The sequence below is a fragment of the Oncorhynchus keta genome, unplaced genomic scaffold (assembly GCF_023373465.1).
Source record: "Oncorhynchus keta strain PuntledgeMale-10-30-2019 unplaced genomic scaffold, Oket_V2 Un_contig_1171_pilon_pilon, whole genome shotgun sequence".
Taxonomy (NCBI): Eukaryota; Metazoa; Chordata; class Actinopteri; order Salmoniformes; family Salmonidae; genus Oncorhynchus; species Oncorhynchus keta.
Window position 1 is genome coordinate 192,435 of NW_026277600.1, and position 24,118 is coordinate 216,552.

The following is a 24,118-nucleotide window of genomic DNA, read 5'->3' on the forward strand; positions in this document are numbered from 1 at the left end:
TTGAGATCCAGGCTATTCGGAGGCCATGGCAGAACACCGACATTCCTGTCCTGCAAGAAATCACACACACAGAATGAGCAGTGTGGCTGGTGGCATTGTCATGCTGAAGGGTCATGTCAGGATGAGCCTGCAGGAAGGGTACCACATGAGGGAGGAGGATGTCTTCAAAGTAACGCACAGCGTTGAGATTGAGCTTGCTGTCATTGCAGGCAGTCCGATGATGCTGTGACACAACGCCCCAGACCATGACAGACCCTCCACCTCGATCCAGCTCCAGAGTACAGGCCTCGGTGTAATGCTCATTCCTTCGACGAGAACACCCCGGGTGAGACAAAACCGCGACTCGTCAGTGAAGAGCACGTTTTGCCAGTCCTGTCTGGTTCAGCGATGGTGGGTTTGTGCCCATAGGCGACATTGTTGCCGGGGGTGTCTGGAGAGGATCTGCCCTACAACAGGCCTACAAGCCCTCGGTCCAGCCTCTCTCAGCCTATTGCGGACAGTCTGATCACTGATGGATGGATTGTGCATTCCTGGTGTAAATCAGGCAGTTGTTGCCATCGTGTACCTGTCCAGCAGGTGTGATGTTCGGATGTACCGATCTTGTGCAGGTGTTGTTACACGTTGTCTGCCAGTGCGAGGATGATCAGCTGTCCATCTTGTCTCCCCTGTAGCGCTGTCTTAGGCGTCTCACAGTACGAACATTGCAATTGATTGCCTTGGCCACATCAGCAGTCCTCATGCCTTCTTGCAGCATGCCTAAAGGCACGTTCACGCAGATGAGCAGGGACCCTGAGCATCTTCCTTTTGGTGTTTTTCCAGAGTCAGTAGAAAGGTCTCTATAGTGTTCTAAGTTTTCACTGTGACCTTAATTGCCTACCGTCTGTAACCTGTTAGTGTCTTAACTTTCTGAACATTCGAGACGTGTAGTCCACTTGTCATTCCAATCTCCTTGCATTAGCGTAGCCTCTTCTGTAGCCTGTCAACTATGTGTCTGTCTATCCCTGTTCTCTCCTCTCTGCACAGACCATACAAACGCTCCACACCGCGTGGCCGCGGCCACCCTAATCTGGTGGTCCCAGCGCGCACGACCCACGTGGAGTTCCAGGTCTCCGGTAGCCTCTGGAACTGCCGATCTGCGGCCAACAAGGCAGAGTTCATCTCAGCCTATGCCTCCCTCCAGTCCCTCGACTTCTTGGCACTGACGGAAACATGGATCACCACAGATAACACTGCTACTCCTACTGTTCTCTCTTCGTCCGCCCACGTGTTCTCGCACACCCCGAGAGCTTCTGGTCAGCGGGGTGGTGGCACCGGGATCCTCATCTCTCCCAAGTGGTCATTCTCTCTTTCTCCCCTTACCCATCTGTCTATCGCCTCCTTTGAATTCCATGCTGTCACAGTTACCAGCCCTTTCAAGCTTAACATCCTTATCATTTATCGCCCTCCAGGTCCCCTCGGAGAGTTCATCAATGAGCTTGATGCCTTGATAAGCTCCTTTCCTGAGGACGGCTCACCTCTCACAGTTCTGGGCGACTTTAACCTCCCCACGTCTACCTTTGACTCATTCCTCTCTGCCTCCTTCTTTCCACTCCTCTCCTCTTTTGACCTCACCCTCTCACCTTCCCCCTACTCACAAGGCAGGCAATACGCTCGACCTCATCTTTACTAGATGCTGTTCTTCCACTAACCTCATTGCAACTCCCCTCCAAGTCTCCGACCACTACCTTGTATCCTTTTCCCTCTCGCTCTCATCCAACACTTCCTACACTGCCCCTACTCGGATGGTATCGCGCCGTCCCAACCTTCGCTCTCTCTCCCCCGCTACTCTCTCCTCTTCCATCCTATCATCTCTTCCCTCTGCTCAAACCTTCTCCAACCTATCTCCTGATTCTGCCTCCTCAACCCTCCTCTCCTCCCTTTCTGCATCCTTTGACTCTCTATGTCCCCTATCCTCCAGGCCGGCTCGGTCCTCCCCTCCCGCTCCGCGGCTCGACGACTCATTGCGAGCTCACAGAACAGGGCTCCGGGCAGCCGAGCGGAAATGGAGGAAAACTCGCCTCCCTGCGGACCTGGCATCCTTTCACTCCCTCCTCTCTACATTTTCCTCCTCTGTCTCTGCTGCTAAAGCCACTTTCTACCACTCTAAATTCCAAGCATCTGCCTCTAACCCTAGGAAGCTCTTTGCCACCTTCTCCTCCCTCCTGAATCCCCCCGTCCTCCCTCTCTGCAGATGACTTCATCAACCATTTTGAAAAGAAGGTCGACGACATCCGATCCTCGTTTGCTAAGTCAAACGACACCGCTGGTTCTGCTCACACTGCCCTACCCTATGCTCTGACCTCTTTCTCCCCTCTCTCTCCAGATGAAATCTCGCGTCTTGTGACGGCCGACCGCCCAACAACCTGCCCGCTTGACCCTATCCCCTCCTCTCTTCTCCAGACCATTTCCGGAGACCTTCTCCCTTACCTCACCTCGCTCATCAACTCATCCCTGACCGCTGGCTACGTCCCTTCCGTCTTCAAGAGAGCGAGAGTTGCACCCCTTCTGAAAAAACCTACACTCGATCCCTCCGATGTCAACAACTACAGACCAGTATCCCTTCTTTCTTTTCTCTCCAAAACTCTTGAACGTGCCGTCCTCGGCCAGCTCTCCCGCTATCTCTCTCAGAATGACCTTCTTGATCAAAATCAGTCAGGTTTCAAGACTAGTCATTCAACTGAGACTGCTCTTCTCTGTATCACGGAGGCGCTCCGCACTGCTAAAGCTAACTCTCTCTCCTCTGCTCTCATCCTTCTAGACCTATCGGCTGCCTTCAATACTGTGAACCATCAGATCCTCCTCTCCACCCTCTCCGAGTTGGGCATCTCCGGCGCGGCCCACGCTTGGATTGCGTCCTACCTGACAGGTCGCTCCTACCAGGTGGCGTGGCGAGAATCTGTCTCCTCACCACGCGCTCTCACCACTGGTGTCCCCCAGGGCTCTGTTCTAGGCCCTCTCCTATTCTCGCTATACACCAAGTCACTTGGCTCTGTCATAACCTCACATGGTCTCTCCTATCATTGCTATGTAGACGACACACAATTAATCTTCTCCTTTCCCCCTTCTGATGACCAGGTGGCGAATCGCATCTCTGCATGTCTGGCAGACATATCAGTGTGAATGACGGATCACCACCTCAAGCTGAACCTCGGCAAGATGGAGCTGCTCTTCCTCCCGGGGAAGGACTGCCCGTTCCATGATCTCGCCATCACGGTTGACAACTCCATTGTGTCCTCCTCCCAGAGCGCTAAGAACCTTGGCGTGATCCTGGACAACACCCTGTCGTTCTCAACTAACATCAAGGCGGTGGCCCGTTCCTGTAGGTTCATGCTCTACAACATCCGCAGAGTACGACCCTGCCTCACACAGGAAGCGGCGCAGGTCCTAATCCAGGCACTTGTCATCTCCCGTCTGGATTACTGCAACTCGCTGTTGGCTGGCCTCCCTGCCTGTGCCATTAAACCCCTACAACTCATCCAGAACGCCGCAGCCCGTCTGGTGTTCAACCTTCCCAAGTTCTCTCACGTCACCCCGCTCTTCCGCTCTCTCCACTGGCTTCCAGTTGAAGCTCGCATCCGCTACAAGACCATGGTGCTTGCCTACGGAGCTGTGAGGGGAACGGCACCTCAGTACCTCCAGGCTCTGATCAGGCCCTACACCCAAACAAGGGCACTGCGTTCATCCACCTCTGGCCTGCTCGCCTCCCTACCACTGAGGAAGTACAGTTCCCGCTCAGCCCAGTCAAAACTGTTCGCTGCTCTGGCCCCCAATGGTGGAACAAACTCCCTCACGACGCCAGGACAGCGGAGTCAATCACCACCTTCCGGAGACACCTGAAACCCCACCTCTTTAAGGAATACCTAGGATAGGATAAAGTAATCCTTCTCACCCCCCTTAAAAGATTTAGATGCACTATTGTAAAGTGGCTGTTCCACTGGATGTCATAAGGTGAATACACCAATTTGTAAGTCGCTCTGGATAAGAGCGTCTGCTAAATGACTTAAATGTCAAATGTAAATGTTAACGACCATTCCACAGGTGTATGTTCATTAATTGTTTATGGTTCATTGAATAAGCAGGGAAACTGTGTTTAAACCCTTTACAATGAAGATTTGTGAAGTTATTTGGATTTTACGAATTGTCTTTGAAAGACAGGGTCCTGAAAAAGAGACGTTTCATTTTTTGCTGAGTTTTGGGCAGAAATGCCTTCTGGAACATGTGCCTTAATATCAGAATTGTATGCCATCTGTAAATACAAATAACACATTTTAATTACGAGCCTAGTTGGCTTAGCCTAGGAAAAAGTGAGGAACCTCCTCACTAGCCATGATTGGCTGAGATAATGGATGGGCTGGACATGATGAGACGAGTTTCGGATCGGTCTGCCATGTAGTACGCTTTGGTCTTCAACATGAGCTGCTCCGTATGTGTACAAAATCCTTACTACTGCAGCTTTTTTGACATATATAACATTAGCCATGGAGATCTGCAAACGTTTTCCTACTGTTCTCAACAACATTGATGCACTGAATTTAGCAGACCCTATACTTTCTGCACACAGTCAGAATGAACCGGAGATCAGTGGGGAAAAGTAGGGGGAGGTTATAGCCTCTCTATCACATGACCCAGAAATGTAGAATGTGTTTGGATAAGCATAATCTAATAATAATAAAATATTTATACAATATATTTATCTGGACACTTTCTATTTTTGATATTGCTACTATGCAAATATGCAAGTAACCGTTTCACTGTACCATTCACAACTTCTGTATCCTGTGCATGTGACAAATAAACATTGATTTGATATAGTATGTGTTTACCAGAGAGAGTCATGTGAACAGCAGGACCTGCACCAAAGTCAGGTTAGGATATAGGCAGGCTACTACTTTCACCGCTTTAAGTATTCTGAAACTGGAAACACTTATCTCCCTCACTAGCTTTAAGCACCAACTGTCAGAGCAGCTCACAGATTACTGCACCTGTACATAGCCCACCTATAATTTAGCCCAAACAACTACCTCTTTCCCAAGTGTATTTATTTAATTAATTTATTTATTTTGCTCCTTTGCACCCCATTATTTTTATTTCTACTTTGCACATTCTTCCATTGCAAAACTACCATTCCAGTGTTTTACTTGCTATATTGTATTTACTTTGCCACCATGGCCTTTTTTGCCTTTACCTCCCTTCTCACCTCATTTGCTCACATTGTATATAGACTTGTTTATACTGTATTATTGACTGTATGTTTGTTTTACTCCATGTGTAACTCTGTGTCGTATCTGTCGAACTGCTTTGCTTTATCTTGGCCAGGTCGCAATTGTAAATGAGAACTTGTTCTCAACTTGCCTACCTGGTTAAATAAAGGTGAAATAAAAAAAATAAAAAAGTATTGACATCTTTGGTTACTACACTACTTGTATGTGTTTACCAGAGAGAGTCATGTGAACAGCAGGACCTGCACCAAAGTCAGGTTAGGATATAGGCAGGCTACTACTTTCACCGCTTTAAGTATTGACATCTTTGGTTGATTACTACACTACTCACTCTGTATAGCACATGGCCTCACATGTGAATCCTTAAAGAGATAGATGGGGCTACGGCTTAAGAGGGTGTGAATGATGCTGAATAGGTGTAGACAAAGAAGAGCTCTCCAGTAGGTGTACAAAAACATTCAAGGGCCATTTTCTCAAAAGTGGGGTCAGCTACTTTATCAACTTTCAAAGCAGAATTACATTCCCATTATGGTAGAGAAATTATTACATTATCTGGCAACAGCTCTGGTAGACATTCCTGCAGTCAGCATGCCAATTGCACGCTCCCTCAAAACTGTGGCGTTGTGTTGTGGGACAAACCGCACAATTTAGAGTGGTTTGTTATTGTCCCCAGCACAAGGTGCACCTGTGTAATTTCCCTTTATTTTTTTATTTTATTTGACTAGGCAAGTCGGTTTAAAACAAATTGTTATTTACAATGACGATCTACCCCAGCCAAAGCTGGGCCAATTGCGCGCTGCCCTATGGGACTCTCAATCACGGTCAAATGTGAAACAGCCTGGAATTGAACCAGGGACTGTAGTGCACTGAGATGCAGTGCCTTAGACCGCTGTGCCACTCGGGAGCCCATGATGATCATGCTGTTTAATCAGCTTCTTGATATGCCACCCCCTGTCAGATGGATGGATTATCTTGGCAAAAGGAGAAATGCTCACTAACAGGGACGTAAACAAATTTGTGCATAAAATTTGAGAGAAATAAGCTTTTTGTACATATGGAACATTTCTAGGATCTTTATTCCAGCTCATGAAACATGGGACCAACACTTTACATGTTGCATTTATATTTTTTGTTCAGTATACTTTATAAGACAAAAATGGAAATGTAATCTTCATGCAAATAACCTTCTGGTCATTCTGAAAACATCCTAAGAAATATGCCTTTGAATAGTCCATCTTTTCCTCCTCTTCAACTTTTCTTAATCTCTCCCTCAGGACACTTCCTTTCACCATCTCCTCCCATATCCCACCTCCCTCCCTCTCCTTCCATTTCTCCTTCGGTGATAGTTGTAGGCTAGTGGGTGGTGTAGTGATACTAACCATGTGGACGGTAAATAGGTCCTGGCGGTTGAGCATGGGAAGAAAGTAGGACCAGGCGGTGTTCTTTGTCTTCTTGGCGTAGTCAAAGAAGATGTTCACCCTCTGGTGGTTCTCCTACAGAAACACAACAGAACCCTGTTTTAACATCTAGTGGTTCTAAAGGAACACAATAAATCGGTTCTCTCTTCTACTGCAGGGTTATTCAACTCTTAACCTGCGAGGTCCAAAGCCTGCTGGTTTTCTGTTCTACCTGACAATGAATTGCACACCTGGTGTCCCACTTCTAAATCAGTCCCTGATTAGAGGGGAACAACGAAAAAATACATTGGAACTGGTTTCGAAGTCCAGAGTTGAGTTTGAAGTTTCTAGAAGTTCTTAAGGAACCTGTTTTAACTTCTAGTGGTTCTCTCTTCTGCCTTGTTCAGAGGCAGAATTACAGCTTTGGGATTCGATCTAGCAACCTTTCGGTTACTGGCCCAAAGCTCTAACCACTAGGCTACCTGCTGCCCCAAATACAACCAAAACAAACATGTATACAAAAACACTGGGCCGTACCCAAACAAAAGAATGAGGGTAAACCTTGTTGACCCGTAATACACAACATATATAGCACGCAGGTACTCACACCACCAACGGACATGGGAACAATAACAGACAACTCAATGGAAACCAAAGGGCACACTTTTCCAAGTACTAATCAGTGGGAATAGGGGATAGGTGTGCGTAATGAAAGTTCCGGAGACACCTACATTGAAATTCCCAGACAAAAGTCAATAAGTGAACGTAACAGTAATAACTGTCCAGAGAGACTCAGGGAGGAAGAACAGTAAAAGTCAATAAGTGAACTTATAGAAGGTTATATGCTAATGTAGAGTACGAGAAAAAGTATGGACACACGTTTTCATTCAAGGGTTTTTCTTTATTCTTAGTATTTTCTACAGTATAGAATAATCGTGAAGACATCAAAACTATGAAATAACACAAATGGAATCAACATATTTGAGATTTGAGATTCTTCAAAGTTGCCACCCATTGCCTTTATGACAGTTTTGCAAATGCTTGGCATTCTCTCAACCAGCTTCATGAAGTAGTCACCTGGAATGCATTTAAATTAACAGGTGCGCCTTGTTAAAAGTTCATTATTGTAATTTCTTTCCTTCTTAATGCATTTCAGCCAATCAGTTGTGTTGTGACAAGGTAGGGGTGGTATACAGAAGACATCCCTATTTGATAAAAGACTAAGTCCACATTACAGCAAAAACAGCTCAAATAAGCAAATTTTAAGAGATGAAGGTCATTCAATGCGGAAAATGTAAAGAACTTTGAACGTTTCTTCAAGTAAAGTCGCAAAAACGATGATGAAACTGGCTCTCATGAGGACCGACACAGGAAGGGAAGACCCAGAGATACCTCTGCTGCAGAGGATACGTTCATTAGAGTCAACTGCCTCAAATATGCTTCTCAGTTCAAGTAACAGACACATCAACTGTTCAGAGGAGACTGCGTAAATCAGGCCTTCATGGTCGAATTCTTGCAAAGAAACCACCACTAAAGGACACCAATAAGAAGACTTATTTGGGCCAAGAAAAACGAGCGATGGACATTAGAGCGGTGGAAATCTGTCCCTTGGTCTGATGAGTCCAAATTTGAGATTTTTGGTTCCAGCCGCCGTGTCTGTGAGACGCAGAGTAGGTGAACGGATGATCTCCACATGTGTGGTTCCCACTGTGAAGCACAGAGGAGGAGGAGGTGTGATGGTGTGGGGTGCTTTGCTGGTGATACTGTCAGTGATTATTTAGAATTCAAGGCACAACTTTTTAGTGACAGAATATCTCTGTGAGTATAACAGAACTGCTATGGTAGGTGAAAACCCGAGGAAAAGCCATCCAGGAAGTGGGATTTGTTTTATGTGAGTAGTTTTCCATTGAATGCCTATTGACTATGTAATTGGTTGGGGCCCAGATTGCAGTTCCTATGGCTTCCACTAGATGTCAACAGTCTTTAGACATGGTTTCAGGCTTATTTTCTGAAAAACGACAAAGAAAAATACATTTTTGTTAGGGGACTGGGGAAGCATGCAGTACTGGTTTGTACGTGTGACTGTGCGCGACCTTCGTATTCAATAGAAAGGAAAAAGAACGCTATTGTCCGGTGTAAATATTATCGATTATTTAGATAATTGACACCCTGAGGATTAGTTATAAAACATCGTTTGACATGTTGACGAACTTCACCGGTACTATTAGGACGTATTTGTCTGCATGTTTTAAGCCAGTGGATTACTGAACAAAACGCGCCAACAAAACTGAGTTTTTGGGATATAAAGAGGGACTTTATCAAACAAAACAACCATTTATTGTGTAACTGGGACTCTTCTGATTGCAACCAGATGAAGAAAAGTAAGTGATTAATTTTATTGCTATTTCTGACTTTTGTGACTCATCTGCTGGGTTGGAAAATGTTTGTATGCTTTTGTGTGCAGGGAGCTGTCCTCAGATAATCGCATGTTATGCTTTCGTAGTAAAGACTTTTTGAAATCTGACGAAAGCGGCTGGAATAACAAGAAATTAATCTTTTAACCGATGTATAACACTTGTTGTTTCATGAATGTTTATTATTATTATTTCTGTCATTTGAATTTGGCGCTCTGCAGTTGTTGAGATGGGTCGCTCGAGGCACGCCTGCGCCAGAGAGGTTAACCAGCATGGTTACCACATTCTGCAGAAATAAGCCATCCTATCTGGTTTGAGCTTATTGGGACCATCATTTGTTTTCAACAGGACAATGACCCAAAACACACCTCCAGACTGTGTAAGGACTATTTGACGAAGAAGGAGAGTAATGAGTGCTGCATCTGATGACCTGGTCTCCACAATCACCCAACCTCAATCCAATTGAGATGGTTTGAGATGAGTTGGACCGCAGAGTGAAGGAAAAGCAGCCAACAAGTGCTCAGCATATTTGGGAACTCCTTCAAGACTGTTGGAAAAGCATTCCTCATGAAGCTGGTTGAGAGAATGCCAAGAGTGTGCAAAGCTGCAATCAAGGCAAAGGGTGGCTACTTTGAAGAACCTGTTTCACACTTTTTTGAATACTTAATGATTTCATGTGTGCAAATAATAAAAATAAAGAAAAACCCTTGAATGTGTAGGTGTGTCCAAACCTTTGACTGGTACTGTATATTTGCATCTCATTTGTCCAAATGTAAGTAAATATAAGTGTGTGCATGTGTGTCTGTAAGCAGGTGTTACCTGCAGGGTATCATCTATTAGGGTGAGGATGTACTGGACAGTCTGCTCCTTAGAGATGTGAGCCATCAGGTTCAGGAACGTCTTCGCACACTGGAGAAGGAAGATAATATACCCATTACTATGACATCCTGAAGACAAACTAATCTGAAAATCATCTTGGAGGATACAGTGAGCTCCAACAGGGATAGTGAGACACGTTTTGTTGTTTTGGCTCTGTACTCCAGCACTTTTGATACACCCATGCTAACCATTACAACAACAGAGGTTAGCATTTGGGGGTATGATATTTGTGCGTCTAACTCACTCATCATTATTCACGGTTCATTCAGGATTATCCAAAATAAATGGTAGCATCCATATTAATGTAGAAGAGTTTAGAAACTTATTATATTTTCTTATTTACAATAAAAGTGACTCCAAAAATGTCAAAACTTAATTTCTATTGGGCACAAAAACTGTTAAATAGAAAATGTGCCTACTCTGATGTTGGCACATAGTTCGTGCAAAACAGATGATAGAATATTGACTAGAACCCAAAAATGTGATCATATTACTCCAGGACTAGCCTCTACACTGGCTTCCTGTTATAAGGCTAGGGCTGGTTTCAACATTTTACTGCTAACCTACAAAGCATTACATGAACTTGCTCCTACCCATCTTTAAGATTTGGTCCTGCCGTACATACCTACACGTACGCTACGGTCACAAGACGCAGGCCTCCTTATTGTCCCTAGAATTTCTAAGCAAACAGCTGGAGGCAGGACTTTCTCCTATAGAGCTCCATTTTTATGGAATGGTCTGGCTATCCATGTGAGAGACGCAGACTCGGTCTCAACCTTGAAGTCTTTATTGAAGACTCATCTCTTCAGTAGTGCCTAGACTGAGTGTCGTCTGGCCCAGGAGTGTGAAGGTGAACGGCAAGGCACTGAAACCGGTTCCCCTCTCTCCACTGGTATTCTCTGCCTCTGACGCTATTTCGAGGGCTGAGTCACTGACTTACTGGTTCTCTTCCATGCCGTCCCTAGGAGGGTTGCGTCACTTGAGTGGGTTGAGTCACTGACGTGATCTTCCTGTCTGGGTTGGTGCCCCCCCTTGGGTTGTGCGGTGGCGGAGATCTTTGTGGGCTATACTCGGCCTTGTCTCAGGGTGGTAAGTTGGTGGTTGAAGGTATCCCTCTAGTGGTGTGGGGGCTGTGCATTGGCAAAGTGGGTGGAGTTTTATCCTGCCATGTTGGCCCTGTCCGGGTGTAAAGTCAGGGCCACAGTGTCACAGACTCCAGGAACTATACTGCAATAGTTTGTGTCGGGGTGCTCGGGTCAGTCTGTTATATATGGAGTATTTCACCGGTCTTATCCGGTGTCTTGTGTGAATTTAAGTATGCTCTCTCTAATTCTCTCTCTCAGAGGACCTGAGCCCAAGGACCATGGCTCAGGACTACCTGGCATGATGACTCCTTGCTGTCCCCAGTCCACCTGGTCGTGCTGCTGCTATGGAACCCTGACCTGTTCACCGGACGTGCTACCTGTCCCAGACCTGCTGTTTTCAACTCTCTAGAGACAACAAGAGCGGTAGAGATGCTCTGAATGATCTGCTATGAAAAGCCAACTGAAATTTACTCCTGAGGTGCTGACTTGCTGCACCCTCGACAACTACTGTGATTATTATTATTTGACCATGCTGGTCATTTATGAATATTTGAACATCTTGGCCATGTTCTGTTAAACTCCACCCGGCACAGCCAGAAGAGGACTGGCCACCCCTCAGAGCCTGGATCCTCTCTTGGTTTCTTCCTAGGTTTTGGCCTTTCTAGGGAGTTTTTCCTAGCCACCGTGTTTCTACACCTGCATTGCTTGCAGTTTGGGGTTTTAGGCTGGGTTTCAGTACAGCACTTTGTGACATCGGCTGATGTATAAAAAAAGGGCTTAATAAATACATTTGGTTGACAAGTTTCATTAGAAAGTTTTGTTTCTGGCCATTTTGAGCCTGTAATAGAACCCACAAATGCTGATGCTCAACTAGTCTGAAGGTCAGTTGTACTGCCTCTAACTTCTTTGGGAACAGGGGGCAGTATTGAGTTGCTGGTCTGTCATAATATAATAGAGAGAGGGTAGATCTAGCTGGTCTGTTACAATAGGGTAGTGAAGATAGATCTACTGTCTATTATATGATGACAGACCAGCTAGATCTAGCTTTGTTTTGTTTATTATTTTGGTTAAGTCAGAGTGTGACATGGGGTCATTCTAGGGTGATCGTACTGTCAAGGGGTTTTTGTAGATTTATGTTTTTTTTTTTCATCAAGGTGTTTATGTTGGTCTATGGTTGCCTAGATTGGTTCTCAAAAGGTGATGGTTGCTGATAATGGGCCTCTGTACACCCATGTAGATATTCCCATAAATAAAAGTCATGTTTCCAGCTACAAAAGTAATTTACAACATTACCAATGCCTACACTGCATTTCTGATCAATTTGATGTTGTTTTAAAATGAACCCCCCAAAAAATGTATTGCGTTTCTTTCAAAAACAAAAACTGACTGCAGGAATGTCTACCAGAGCTGTTGCCAGATAATGTAATAATTTCTCTACCATAATGGGAATGTAATTCTGCTTTGAAAGTTGATAAAGTAGCTGACCCCACTTTTGAGAAAATGGCCCTTGAATGTTTTTGTACACCTACTGGAGAGCTCTTCTTTGTCTACACCTATTCAGCATCATTCACACCCTCTTAAGCCGTAGCCCCATCTATCTCTTTAAGGATTCACATGTGAGGCCATGTGCTATACAGAGTGAGTAGTGTAGTAATCAACCAAAGATGTCAATACTTAAAGCGGTGAAAGTAGTAGCCTGCCTATATCCTAACCTGACTTTGGTGCAGGTCCTGCTGTTCACATGACTCTCTCTGGTAAACACATACTATAACAAATCAATGTTTATTTGTCACATGTACAGGATACAGAAGTTGTGAATGGTACAGTGAAACGGTTACTTGCATATTTGCATAGTAGCAATATCAAAAATAGAAAGTGTACCAATATTTTTTTATATGATGCTCACCCAGACACATTCTACATTTCTGGGTCATGTGACAGAGGCCAGGCACTACTACTAGGCACTACTTCTTTTACCTTTATTGTGCACTAACAGCTAAAATGCATGCATACGGTTTTAGGCATTTCAGTTTACATTGAAAGCGCTTTTTCATCACAAAAATGAATTTAAAAAAAATTGAAATAACACCGTTTGAACCCCCCAAGGATGACAATTTCTGAAAATTCCCTGTTGTACCTGATGTCCTTCATTTGTGAGGATGGTCTGTTTCTCCTCCGAAGGAGCCACTTCAAACATCTTAATGAACTCACAGTCCTCGGCAGAGATCATCTGGCCCCTGAGACAAACACAGCATGTTAATTACAATTACAATTACATTTACATTACATTTAAGTCATTTAGCAGACGCTCTTATCCAGAGCAACTTACAAATTGGTGCATTCACCTTATGACATCCAGTGGAACAGCCACTTTACAATAGTGCATCTAAATCTTTTAAGGGGGGTGAGAAGGATTACTTTATCCTATCCTAGGTATTCCTTAATACTACTTCACATTAGTCCTCTCAAATATAACATGCTTCTATCAAATCCTATCACCTCTGACAGAGAAAACACAATGTAATAGAAATGATTACATTCATATTCCTCCCCTGAAATAATTTGACCCCAAGGGAGACAAGGTACACAGTATGATTGATGACTATTAAAACACTTGAGTCTAACCAGCATAATAAACAAATTCCCATGAAAACCCAGCAGTGTTTGTCAGACCATGAGACATCCCAACAACCAGTCTCTAACAAAAACATCTGCACGTACATGTCAGTGGTTTTGCTCTACAACCCCCACGGGACTCGTTTGATGTTTGCCCGGAACCAGTTAAAAAAGAAGATTAATGGAAGTATATATGGATGTAGTTTAGTGTCAAAAAAAGGTTACATACAGTACCAGCCAAAAGTTGACACACCTACTCATTCAATGGTTTTAAATCATTTTTACTATGTTCACTATTATTTTACAATGTAGAAGACAAAAAACGAATGAAATAACACATATGGAATCATGCAGTAACCAAAAGTGTTAAATCAAAATAGATCATTACTTTAAGACATGAAGTTCAGTCAATCTGGAAAATTTCAAGAAACGTGAAACTGAAACTATCAAAGAGCAATGAAACTGGATCTCATGACGACCACCACAGAAAGGGAAGACCCAGAGTTACCTCTGCTGCAAAGGATAAGTTCATTGGAGTTAACTGCTCTCCAGAGGGTAGTGCGGTCTGCACAACGCATCACCGGGGGCAAACTACCTGCCCTCCAGGACACCTACACCACCCGATGTTACAGGAAGGCCATAAAGATCATCAAGGACAACAACCACCCGAGCCACTGCCTGTTCACCCCACTATCATCCAGAAGGCGAGGTCAAAGCTGGGACTGAGAGACTAAAAAACAGCTTCTATCTCAAGGCCAGACTGTTAATCAGCCATCACTAACATCGAGAGGCTGCTGCCAACATACTGACTCAAATCTCTAGCCACTTTAATAATTAAAAATGGGATGTAATAAACATATCACGAGTCACTTTAAACAATGCCACTAATACATGTTTACATATCCTACATTACTCAACTCACATGTATATACTGTACTCTATACCATCTACTGCATCTTGCCTATGCCGCACGGCCATCGCTCATCCATATATTTGTATGTACATATTCCTATTAATTCCTTTACATGTGTGTGTATGAGGTAGTTGCTGTGAATTTGTTGGATTACGTGTTAGATATTAGTGCATTATCTGAACTAGAAGCACAAGCATTTCGCTACACTCACATTAACATCTGCTAACCATGTGTATGTGACCAATAGAATTGTATTTTATTGCAGCCCAAATAAATGCTTCAGAGTTCAAGTAACAGACACATCTCAACATCAACTGTTCAGAGGAGACTGTGTGAATCAGGCCTTCATGGTCAAATTGCTGCAAATAAACCAATACTAAAGGACACCAATAAGAAGAAAAGACTTGCTTGGGCCAAAACAAACACAAGCAATGGACATTAGACTGGTGAAAATCTGTTCTTTGGTAAATTTAGAGATTTTTGGATCATAATAGGTGAATGGATGATCTCAGCACATATGGTTCCCACCATGAAGCATGGAAGAGGTGTGACGGTGATTTACATAGAATTCAAGGCACGCTTAACCAGTATGGCTACCACAGCATTCTGCAGCAATACGCCAATGACCAAGGAGAGTGATTGAGTGCTGCATCAGATGACCTGGCCTCCACAATCACCTGACCTCAACCCAATTGAGATGGTTTGGGATGAGATGGACCGCAGAGTGAAGGAAAAGCAGCCAACAAGTGTTCAGCATACAGAAGTCGGGAAGTTTACACACACTTAGGTTGGAGTCATTAAAACTCGTTTTTCAACCACTCCACAAAATTCTTGTTAACAAACTATAGTTTTGGCAAGTCGGTTAGGACATCTACTTTGTGCATGACAAGTCATTTTTGGGGTGCAAGGTGGCCAACCATCCTCCAGGAGAGTTACTTGGGGTGCAAGGTGGCCAACCATCCTTCAGGCGAGTCCAGGAGAGATACTGGGTGGGCAGGATTTCACTTGAAACCTGCTCAAACACACCACATTGCAAAACAATTTTAAAAAATGGAAAAAAAACCTGCACACCCAGTATCTCTCCAGCTGGAAGGTTGACAGACCACATGTGTTTCATACAGTAGCCCATGAGCGCAGTATTTTACTTTGTGGGGGGTTAAGTGCCTTGCTCAAGGACACGACGGCAGGAAATATAATATATGGGATCAGAGATCAGCTGTCTTCCATTGTCAAGACCAGTGATAACAATGGTTACTTTGTGAAGTGGTTGCTTTTATCATACAACACAATTTTCAATAAAAGTAAAACAAAAATCTGTCATACTTGTCCAAAGGACAAGTGGCTAAAAAAAGTTCAATGTTAAGCTCTGGTCTGATCTATTATGGGATGTCAGGGTCTTTTGACGTCTCCATTTAACAGTAAGTTCCTAATTACAGAGAGAGCTTCTTATCCAAAGCTGACATTCACACTGGAAATACCACACATACCAGTCGGTATGATACAACCTGGTTCCATTTCTCAAGTCCGTGATTATGTTACCGAGACCACTAGGGCCCTCGTTACCGAGACCACTAGGGCCCTCGTTACCGAGACCACTAAGGCCCTCGTTACCGAGACCACTAAGGCCCTCGTTACCGAGACCACTAAGGCCCTCGTTACCGAGACCACTAAGGCCCTCGTTACCGAGACCACTAAGGCCCTCGTTACCGAGACCACTAAGGCCCTCGCTACCGAGACCACTAAGGCCCTCGTTACCGAGACCACTAAGGCCCTCGTTACTGAGACCACTAAGGCCCTCGTTACTGAGACCACTAAGGCCCTCGACATCCTGAAGTACAAGGTCTGAGTTAGAAATCTACAGACAAGAGGAACTAACATTCACAAGGCATTGAGTCACAGAACAGAGAACCAAAGAAAACCCATCTGCGACTTTTGACTTCAGTATGTAAGGCCTAAAGACCAGAATTCAAAGACATTCAAAGAAATCATAGGCCTAGAGTCTTATAGACAACTTATGAGGAAGATACATGGTGACAGGAGGATGAAGAGGATGATGACAAAGGTGTACTTACTGCAGGTATGACTGCCAGTTGACCTTGTTGGCTCTGACCTCCGCAGCCTTGGCAGCGATGATGTTGGTGGGCACTGCAGCATCCACCGCCCCGCGGATATCCATCCTGTTCAATACCACTCTGGACTACAATAAGTAATTCCCTGGAGGGAGAAAGGGAGGGTTATCAATGAATAATAAACCATCACGAATCAACAAGTCCTCCTAAACATTGATTTGGCAACATGCTACATTGCTCATAATAGCCCAACTGTTGGTGAGAGCAGTTTGTTAAAGCGTAGGCTATTAATTATGGTGCCAGTCAGGAATTCATGGCCAACTCTGCAGACAGATCCTCATTTTTTCCATCAGCTACCTTGATGCTTTCAAGACAACTCGGAACCTCTGATTTAAAATGTACGTAGGTTTTTTGCGTAAAGCGTCCCATTGATCGAATCTGATATTTTTCAAGTTGGAAACTGGGGCCTCATCTTTCTACAACGAGTTTACAAGTCAGAAATGTCCAGGGCCATACTACAAATTAACAATTTACATTTAGTTTCCCAGTCTTGTGCGTCATCATTGTGCACATCTTCTCCTTTCCTCCTTAATGGATGTGCAGCCATAGAAATAAAATGAATAGAACAGGCGTCCCCATTCAAGGCAATGATGGCATAATGGGTGGACTGGCAGTAATTGCAAGTGTACCCATAGGAGCAAAGAAGGAAGGAAATTCCTTAAAAGTAACCCCATCAGTAAATTCATTAAATTAATGCAGGAAGTAAACCCGTCTGTGCTGTGATTTGTTGTTGTGACAAGATGGAGTACAGCTACGACCGGGCTCAATAGGAGCATACCGGGCTCAATAGGAAGAGTGATTCATTGTGAAAAAGACAGAATATCTACATTTTTTTACACCTTTATTTAACTAGGCAAGTCAGTTAAGAACAAATTCTTATTTTCAATGACGGCCTAGGGTTAACTGCCTGTCAGCTCGGGGGTTTGAACTTGCAACCTTCTTCACCACTAGGCTACCCTGCCGCCCCTACTCATAAAATATTTGGAAACCATATGGTTTGGGGTATAAATATACATTAAAGACGACAATATTATGCAAAGTTAGTATTGATCATATTGAACAATATTTCTTTTTTTCCATTTCCATTCTGTATAGAGGGAGTTGTGTTGCTGCACCCTTTAAGCCAATCTGAGATGAAGATCAAATTTACTCAAATGGACTGAACAAAAACGCATGTTGGTCCCATGTTTCGTCAGCTGAAATAAAATAATAAAATATTATACCAGACATTTTCTGTTTGCACAAAAACTTCCCTCAAATTCTGTGTACACATTTGTTTACATTCATGTTAGTGAGCACTTCTCCTTTGCCAAGATAATCCATCCACCTGACAGGTGTGACATATGAAGAAGCTGATTAAACAGCATGATCACAGGTGCACATTGTGCTGGGGACAATAAAAGGCCACTCTAAAATGTGGAGTTTCGTCACAACACAATGCCACAGATGTCTCAAGTTGAGGGAGCGTGCAATTGGCATGCTGACTCTAGGAATATCCACAAGAGCTGTTGCCAGAGAATTGTTCATTTCTCTACCATAAGCCGCATTCAACGTTGTTTTAGAGAATTTGGCTTTACATCTAACCGGCTTCACAACCACAGACCACGTGTATAGGGTTGTGTGGGTGAGCGGTTTGCTGATGTCAACATGGGGACAAGAGCGCCCCATGGTGCAGTGGGGTTATGGTATGGGGAGGTATAAGCTACGGACAAGGAACACAATTTCATTTTAAATCGATGGCAATTTGAAAGCACACTTTTCAATTACGTTCTTATTTAAAACCAAAATGTTCCATATACACAAAAAGCTTATTACCTCATTTTGTGCACAAATTTGTTTACATCTTTACTAATAGTGAACGCACAACATTCCAACAATTTCTTCAGACTAAGTTTGAGGCTATTTTTCTATGAAAGTAAATAAGTAATATTACGAGTAAAGTAGGAATCCCAGGATTAAATATGCGATAAGATATGTTTCAAGAAACATGTATATATTTGGCCTGGTGAAGAGGCTTTATGTGCTGACAATGATTGAGTTATGAGTCGTCACCGTCCGAGACAGAGTAAAAATGCTTCTAAAGCCATGGCATAATTTCCTGGAATTTTCCAAGCTGTTTAAAGGCAAAGTCACCTAAATGTATGTAAACTTCTGACCCACAGGAATTGTGATACAGTGATTTATAAGTGAAATAATCTGTCTGTAAACAATTGTTGGAAAAATTACTTGTGTCATGCACAACGTAGATGTCCTAACAGCCTTGCCAAAACTATAGTTTGTTAATAAGACATTTATGGAGTGGTTGAAAAAAACGAGTGTTAAATGACTCCAACCTAAGTGTATGTAAACTTCCAACTTCAACTTGAAGTTAGTCTAATTTTGTTCACAAACTAGGTTGTTCATTTTTATTTTTTTTACACCCCTTTTTCTCCCCAATTTCGTGGTATCCAATTGTTGTAGTAGCTACTATCTTGTCTCATCGCTACAACTCCCGTACGGGCTCGGGAGAGACGAAGGTTGAAAGTCATGCGTCCTCCGATACACAATGAACAAGCCGCACTGCTTTTAACACAGTGCGTATCCAAAGGAAGCCAGCCGCACCAATGCGCCGGAGGAAACACCGTGCACCTGAGGCAACCTTGGCTAGCGCACACTGCGCCCAGCCCGCCACTGGTGCGCTATGAGACAAGGACACCCCTACCGACCAAGCCCTCCCTAACCCGGGCGACGCTAGGCCAATTGTGCGTCGCCCCACGGACCTCCCGGTCGCAGACGGTTACGACAGAGCCTGGGCGCGAACCCAGGGACTCTGATGGCACAGCTGGCTAGGTTGTTTTTCAACGTTAGTTTGAGTCTGCTGCTTCAACTGCAAAGAAATGCCTAGTCAGATGTAAACACATATCTAGATTGAGTTGTGCGCTTCTGATCAGTAGCTGTGTGGTTGGGGTCAGTGTCTAAACTAGAGTTGCTGCATGTGAAAAACTGAAAGAAGTGTAATGAGAAGTGATTGGGTAAAATATGAAGCAAGTGAATGAAGATTGCTTTGCTCTATCCAATCAGAGCAGCAGGATCAACGTACAGCCGCCCGTCTCTTCACAGACAGGCAAACTAGCCAGTGGTTATTTAGAGCAAGGGGGACAATCCTGAGAAGGACAAAGTTCAGTCCGAAACAGATTTATTTTTTTTAAAATGGGAATTCTGTCACGCTAAGCGTTGTCTCCCATCGAGGCACATGTTGCTTGGCAACAGTTGCCTTGGCAGGCCTGCTCCCTCCATGGCTAAAGCCAGTGTGAGAAACAAATAGCTAAAACACAGATTCATGATAGATTTGTTAGACAAAGCAAGGGAAGTGAACTTCAAAACTAGATGTAGTTTTATTGGAATGTCCAGTGGTTGTTGGTAAGTTATGAATCGGCTAGCTTCTGACATGACTTACTAAATCTATAATGAAAGCAGATGATGGGTCGAAGATCTCATACACTAACCTTTTGTCTAGCTTGTTGGAGAAGTGGTCAAAAATTAAGTTTGTTTACATAGTTAGAAAATGTTGTTGATGCAGTTACTAAAACATCTGTAAAGTTAGATCAGTACCGGATAATTCTGTTCTGGTTTCTTGAATAGCAGGGAAGACGACCATGTCATACCCTCTGACCACTTTTCCAACAACTTAGACCAAAAGTTACTGGGTTCCTGGGTGGCGCAGCGGTCTAAGGCATTGCGTCGCAGTGCTAGGGGAGTCACTACAGACACCCGGTTATATCACAACCGGCTGTGATCGAGAGTGGTAAATTCGCTCCACCTCAAAACAAGCACATTTGTAAGTGACCCCAAACTTTTGAACATAGATTAGCGTAGCTGACCATTCATCACATCATAAAATGGTTCATGACCATCCATCCTAGTGTTCTTATTCTATGCCAACTACCATGCATCGTTCTACTACATCCAAAGGTGTGTTCGTAAATTCAATCCGAAGTGCCAGAGACCACTCAGAGTGAGCTCTGGGCGTTGGTCAATTCAGCCTTTTACCTCTCGGAGAGTTCAGAGCTGGACACTCTGGCCGAGGAGTAGGGTTGATCCGAGCCTTCTGACCTTACAACGGCAGTCAAACATCCAAGCGAACTGGCTAATGTTGGCTAGCTCCTTCCAGACACAAAATGAGAGAACACAGTTATTCTGCGCCCTCGCTGACTCAGACAGGAGTGCTCTTAAATTGAACGCAGCCAAAGTAAATGTACGATTTTGATTGGATGATACGCATTTCAACTGATTGGAATGTTAACAAGTATAGCACTTCCAAGTTTCCAAGTTGTCTTGAACGCGGCATGAGCTGACGCTTGCCAGTAGCTTTGCCAGGCAACTCAGGACAGAAGTAACGTTAACTAGATAATTTAGCCAATGCAATATGATTCATGTTGCTGGTGCAGTCACGTCGACTAGCCGACTAAACACAACCGTGGAGTTCAGTTGGCTTGTCATTGACAAAACATGAGCTGTAACGTTATAATTTGGCTAAATCGACAGCAATTGTCAACAAATCCCGAGATAAATATAGTAAACGTTGTTACTGAATTGGATTGAGTCGTTTCTCGACAACTGGCTAATGTCAATACTCTGGTGCAAGTCAGAACCATATACAGTATAACGGTTAGCTTTCTGATTCTGGAGCAGGCCAGCTTAGTTAAGTCATCAACGTAAATATAATGTACCGACAATACACAACCTAGAATCTCACAGAAACATTACAATACTGTCTTCCCACCACTGACACAACCAAAATAAAGCATTAATTAACTGTCTTTTAAAAGCAAAATACCATTAACATCACCTACCTGTCAGCTGACAAACTATAAGACGACGTCACGAGACACCTATCATGTGATGGTGTCGTGCGCGTCACGAGCCAGGAGGAAGCGGCTTCCTTTTCTTCTTCTTCTATGGGTTTAATGGCGTACTACAACCCAAAAAGGTGTGCTGCCGCCACCAACTGGATAGGTCTAAACCCCCCCTCCCCCAAAATAAAATAAATAATCCATAGGTAATAGTGAAACTAACTTAATCCACCCCCAAAAATAATACATTGCCAAAACAAACAAAACTCCAACTTCTTCCTTCTTTTAATTATTCACATCTCCCTTCTCAGGCTCTCGGACCTGAGAGGGTGGTACGGCTTGTGCCACTATTCCGTTTAACGTCTTTGCTGAGAAATCTTTCAGCACCAGGAACCGCCCCACCCCGCCACATCCACTATTTTTTCTACCTTCCTGGACCTTCTCTCCACCTCGGCAGTGCCATTAATTACCACAGCTATAAAGGCTACAAAGTCCACCTTCTTAACCTTTACAATGTCAGGATCTTGCTGGTGAAAGGAAACCCCTGCAACCTGCATTGCAGGCATATCCACCATCACGGACTCTTCTGGTATACCATTCAAACCCTCAACCCTTTTCACAGCTGCTGCATATGAAATGATCTGTACAACCCTGACTTTGGCCACCTCAGTCTCTTTCACCCTTGTGGGGCATTCGAAAGACGTTTGCAACATGTTACATATTTACCACTTTTATAACACATAATATGATATTTTTCCACAACTTGGACAACTCGGCTTGTCCCTTCTGCAAACACTTGATACATGACCAAAAACTTTATAATGATCACACTGCTTTGGTCTTGGGATAAATGCTCTGACTCTGTAGTTAATATACCTTAACTGCACTTGAGAGACTCCATATCAAAAACAAAAGAACAGATCGACTCTTCGCTTTGTCACCACACGATTCATCCGACGTGCTTCAATCTACAGGAATATTTTTTATCTCTTCAAAATGGACGATGAGACGCCAGATATAATCCCCTTTGAGACACAGACGACACTTCAAATTTATCAAATCGGTTAAGTCACAACGCACGTTCCTTCTGATCCGCAGAAGCACAAGAAAATCCGAAACAAGCCTGACTCTCGTGATCCTCACAGCCTTCTCTCCACCCAGTTTGGATAACTCAAATGGTTTCTTCCAGATTGGTACTCTGCTCAGCTGTTCCTCATTAACAAACCGTACTCCTACTAGATACGAAGGGACATTCTCATCACTAAACACTACTGTGCTCCGTTTTCCATTCTTTTGGAGAATACTCCAATTCTACTTGAATCTACCGCCACTGTATTCAGAATCAAATCAAATCAAATGTTATTGGTTACATACACATGGTTAGCAGATGTTAATGTAACGAAATGCTTCTGCTTCTAGTTCCGACAGTGCAGTAATATCTAACAATTTCCCAACAACTACTTAATTCACACAAACCTAAAAGTGTGAATGAGAATATGTACATGTAAATATATGGATGAGTGATGGCTGAGCGGCATTGGCAAGGTGCAGTAGATGGTATAAAATACACTATATACATATAATATGAGTAATATAAGATATGTAAACATTATTAAAGTGTCATTATTTAAAGTGGCATTGTTTAAAGGGAATAGTGATCCATTTATTAAAGTGGCCAGTGATTGGGTCTCAATGTAGGCAGCAGCCTCTCTGTGTTAGTGGTGGCTGTTTAACAGTCTGATGGCCTTGAGATAGAAGCTGTTTTTCAGTCTCTCGGTCCCTGCTTTTATGAACCTGTACCGACCTCGCCTTCTGGATGATAGCGGGGTGAACAGGCAGTGGCTCGGGTGGTTGTTGTCCTTGATGATCTTTATGGCCTTCCTGTGACATCGGGTGGTGTAGGTGTCCTGGAGGGCAGGTAGTTTGCCCCCGGTGATGCGTTGTGTAGACCGCACCACCCTCTGGAGAGCCTTGCGCTTGAGGTCGGTGCAGTTGCCGTACCAGGCTGTGATACGGCCCGACAGGATGCTCTCGATTTCACATCTGTAAAAGTTTGTTAGGGTTTTCGGTGACACATTCCTTCAGCTTCCTGAGGTTGAAGGTGCTGTTGCGCTTTCTTCACCACACTGTCTGTGTGGGTGGACCATTTCAGTTTTTCTGGGATATGTACGCCCAGGAACTTAAAACTGTCCACCTTCTCCACTGCTGTCACTTTGATGTGGATAGGGGGGTGTTCCCTCTGCTGTTTCCTGAAGTTCACGATCATCTCCTTTGTTTTGTTGACGTTGAGTGAGAAGTTGTTGTCACACTCCGAGTGGCATCACCTCCCTGTAGTCTGTCTCATCGTTGTTGGTTATCAAGCCCACTACTGTTGTGCCGTCTGCAAACTTGATGATTGAGTTGGAGACGTGCATGGCCATGCAGTCGTGGGTGAACAGGGAATACAAGAGGATGCTGAGCACGTGAAAAACTATTCCTAAATTGTTAATTTTCTCAAAATCTATAGGCACAACCTATATTCTAGCAAATGTCTTAAGTATACTAAACAAAAAATAAATCACCAATTTCATTGGTTACAGTTGAAATGAGGAAATC

General features: G+C 43.8%; 1 protein-coding gene across 3 annotated transcripts in view; it reads right to left on the reverse strand.

The window, feature by feature from the left end:
• LOC118401738 (V-type proton ATPase subunit H-like) overlaps positions 1-21,651 on the reverse strand; it is a 125,121-nt gene extending 103,470 nt beyond the window's left edge. The window contains exons 1-6 of one of the 3 annotated variants that reach the window (XM_052500618.1): positions 21,524-21,541; positions 20,721-20,834; positions 16,635-16,776; positions 13,171-13,270; positions 9,889-9,978; positions 6,638-6,751 (exon numbers count right to left, since the gene is read on the reverse strand). In XM_052500618.1, coding sequence (XP_052356578.1) covers positions 6,638-6,751; positions 9,889-9,978; positions 13,171-13,270; positions 16,635-16,738 — 408 coding nt within the window. In that variant the 5' untranslated portion in view covers positions 16,739-16,776; positions 20,721-20,834; positions 21,524-21,541. Of the gene's footprint in view, positions 1-6,637; positions 6,752-9,888; positions 9,979-13,170; positions 13,271-16,634; positions 16,777-20,720; positions 20,873-21,523 lie in introns of those variants that run through there. The other 2 variants (XM_052500620.1, XM_052500621.1) reach the window with 2 other exon arrangements.
• Positions 21,652-24,118: the final 2,467 nt, after the last annotated feature.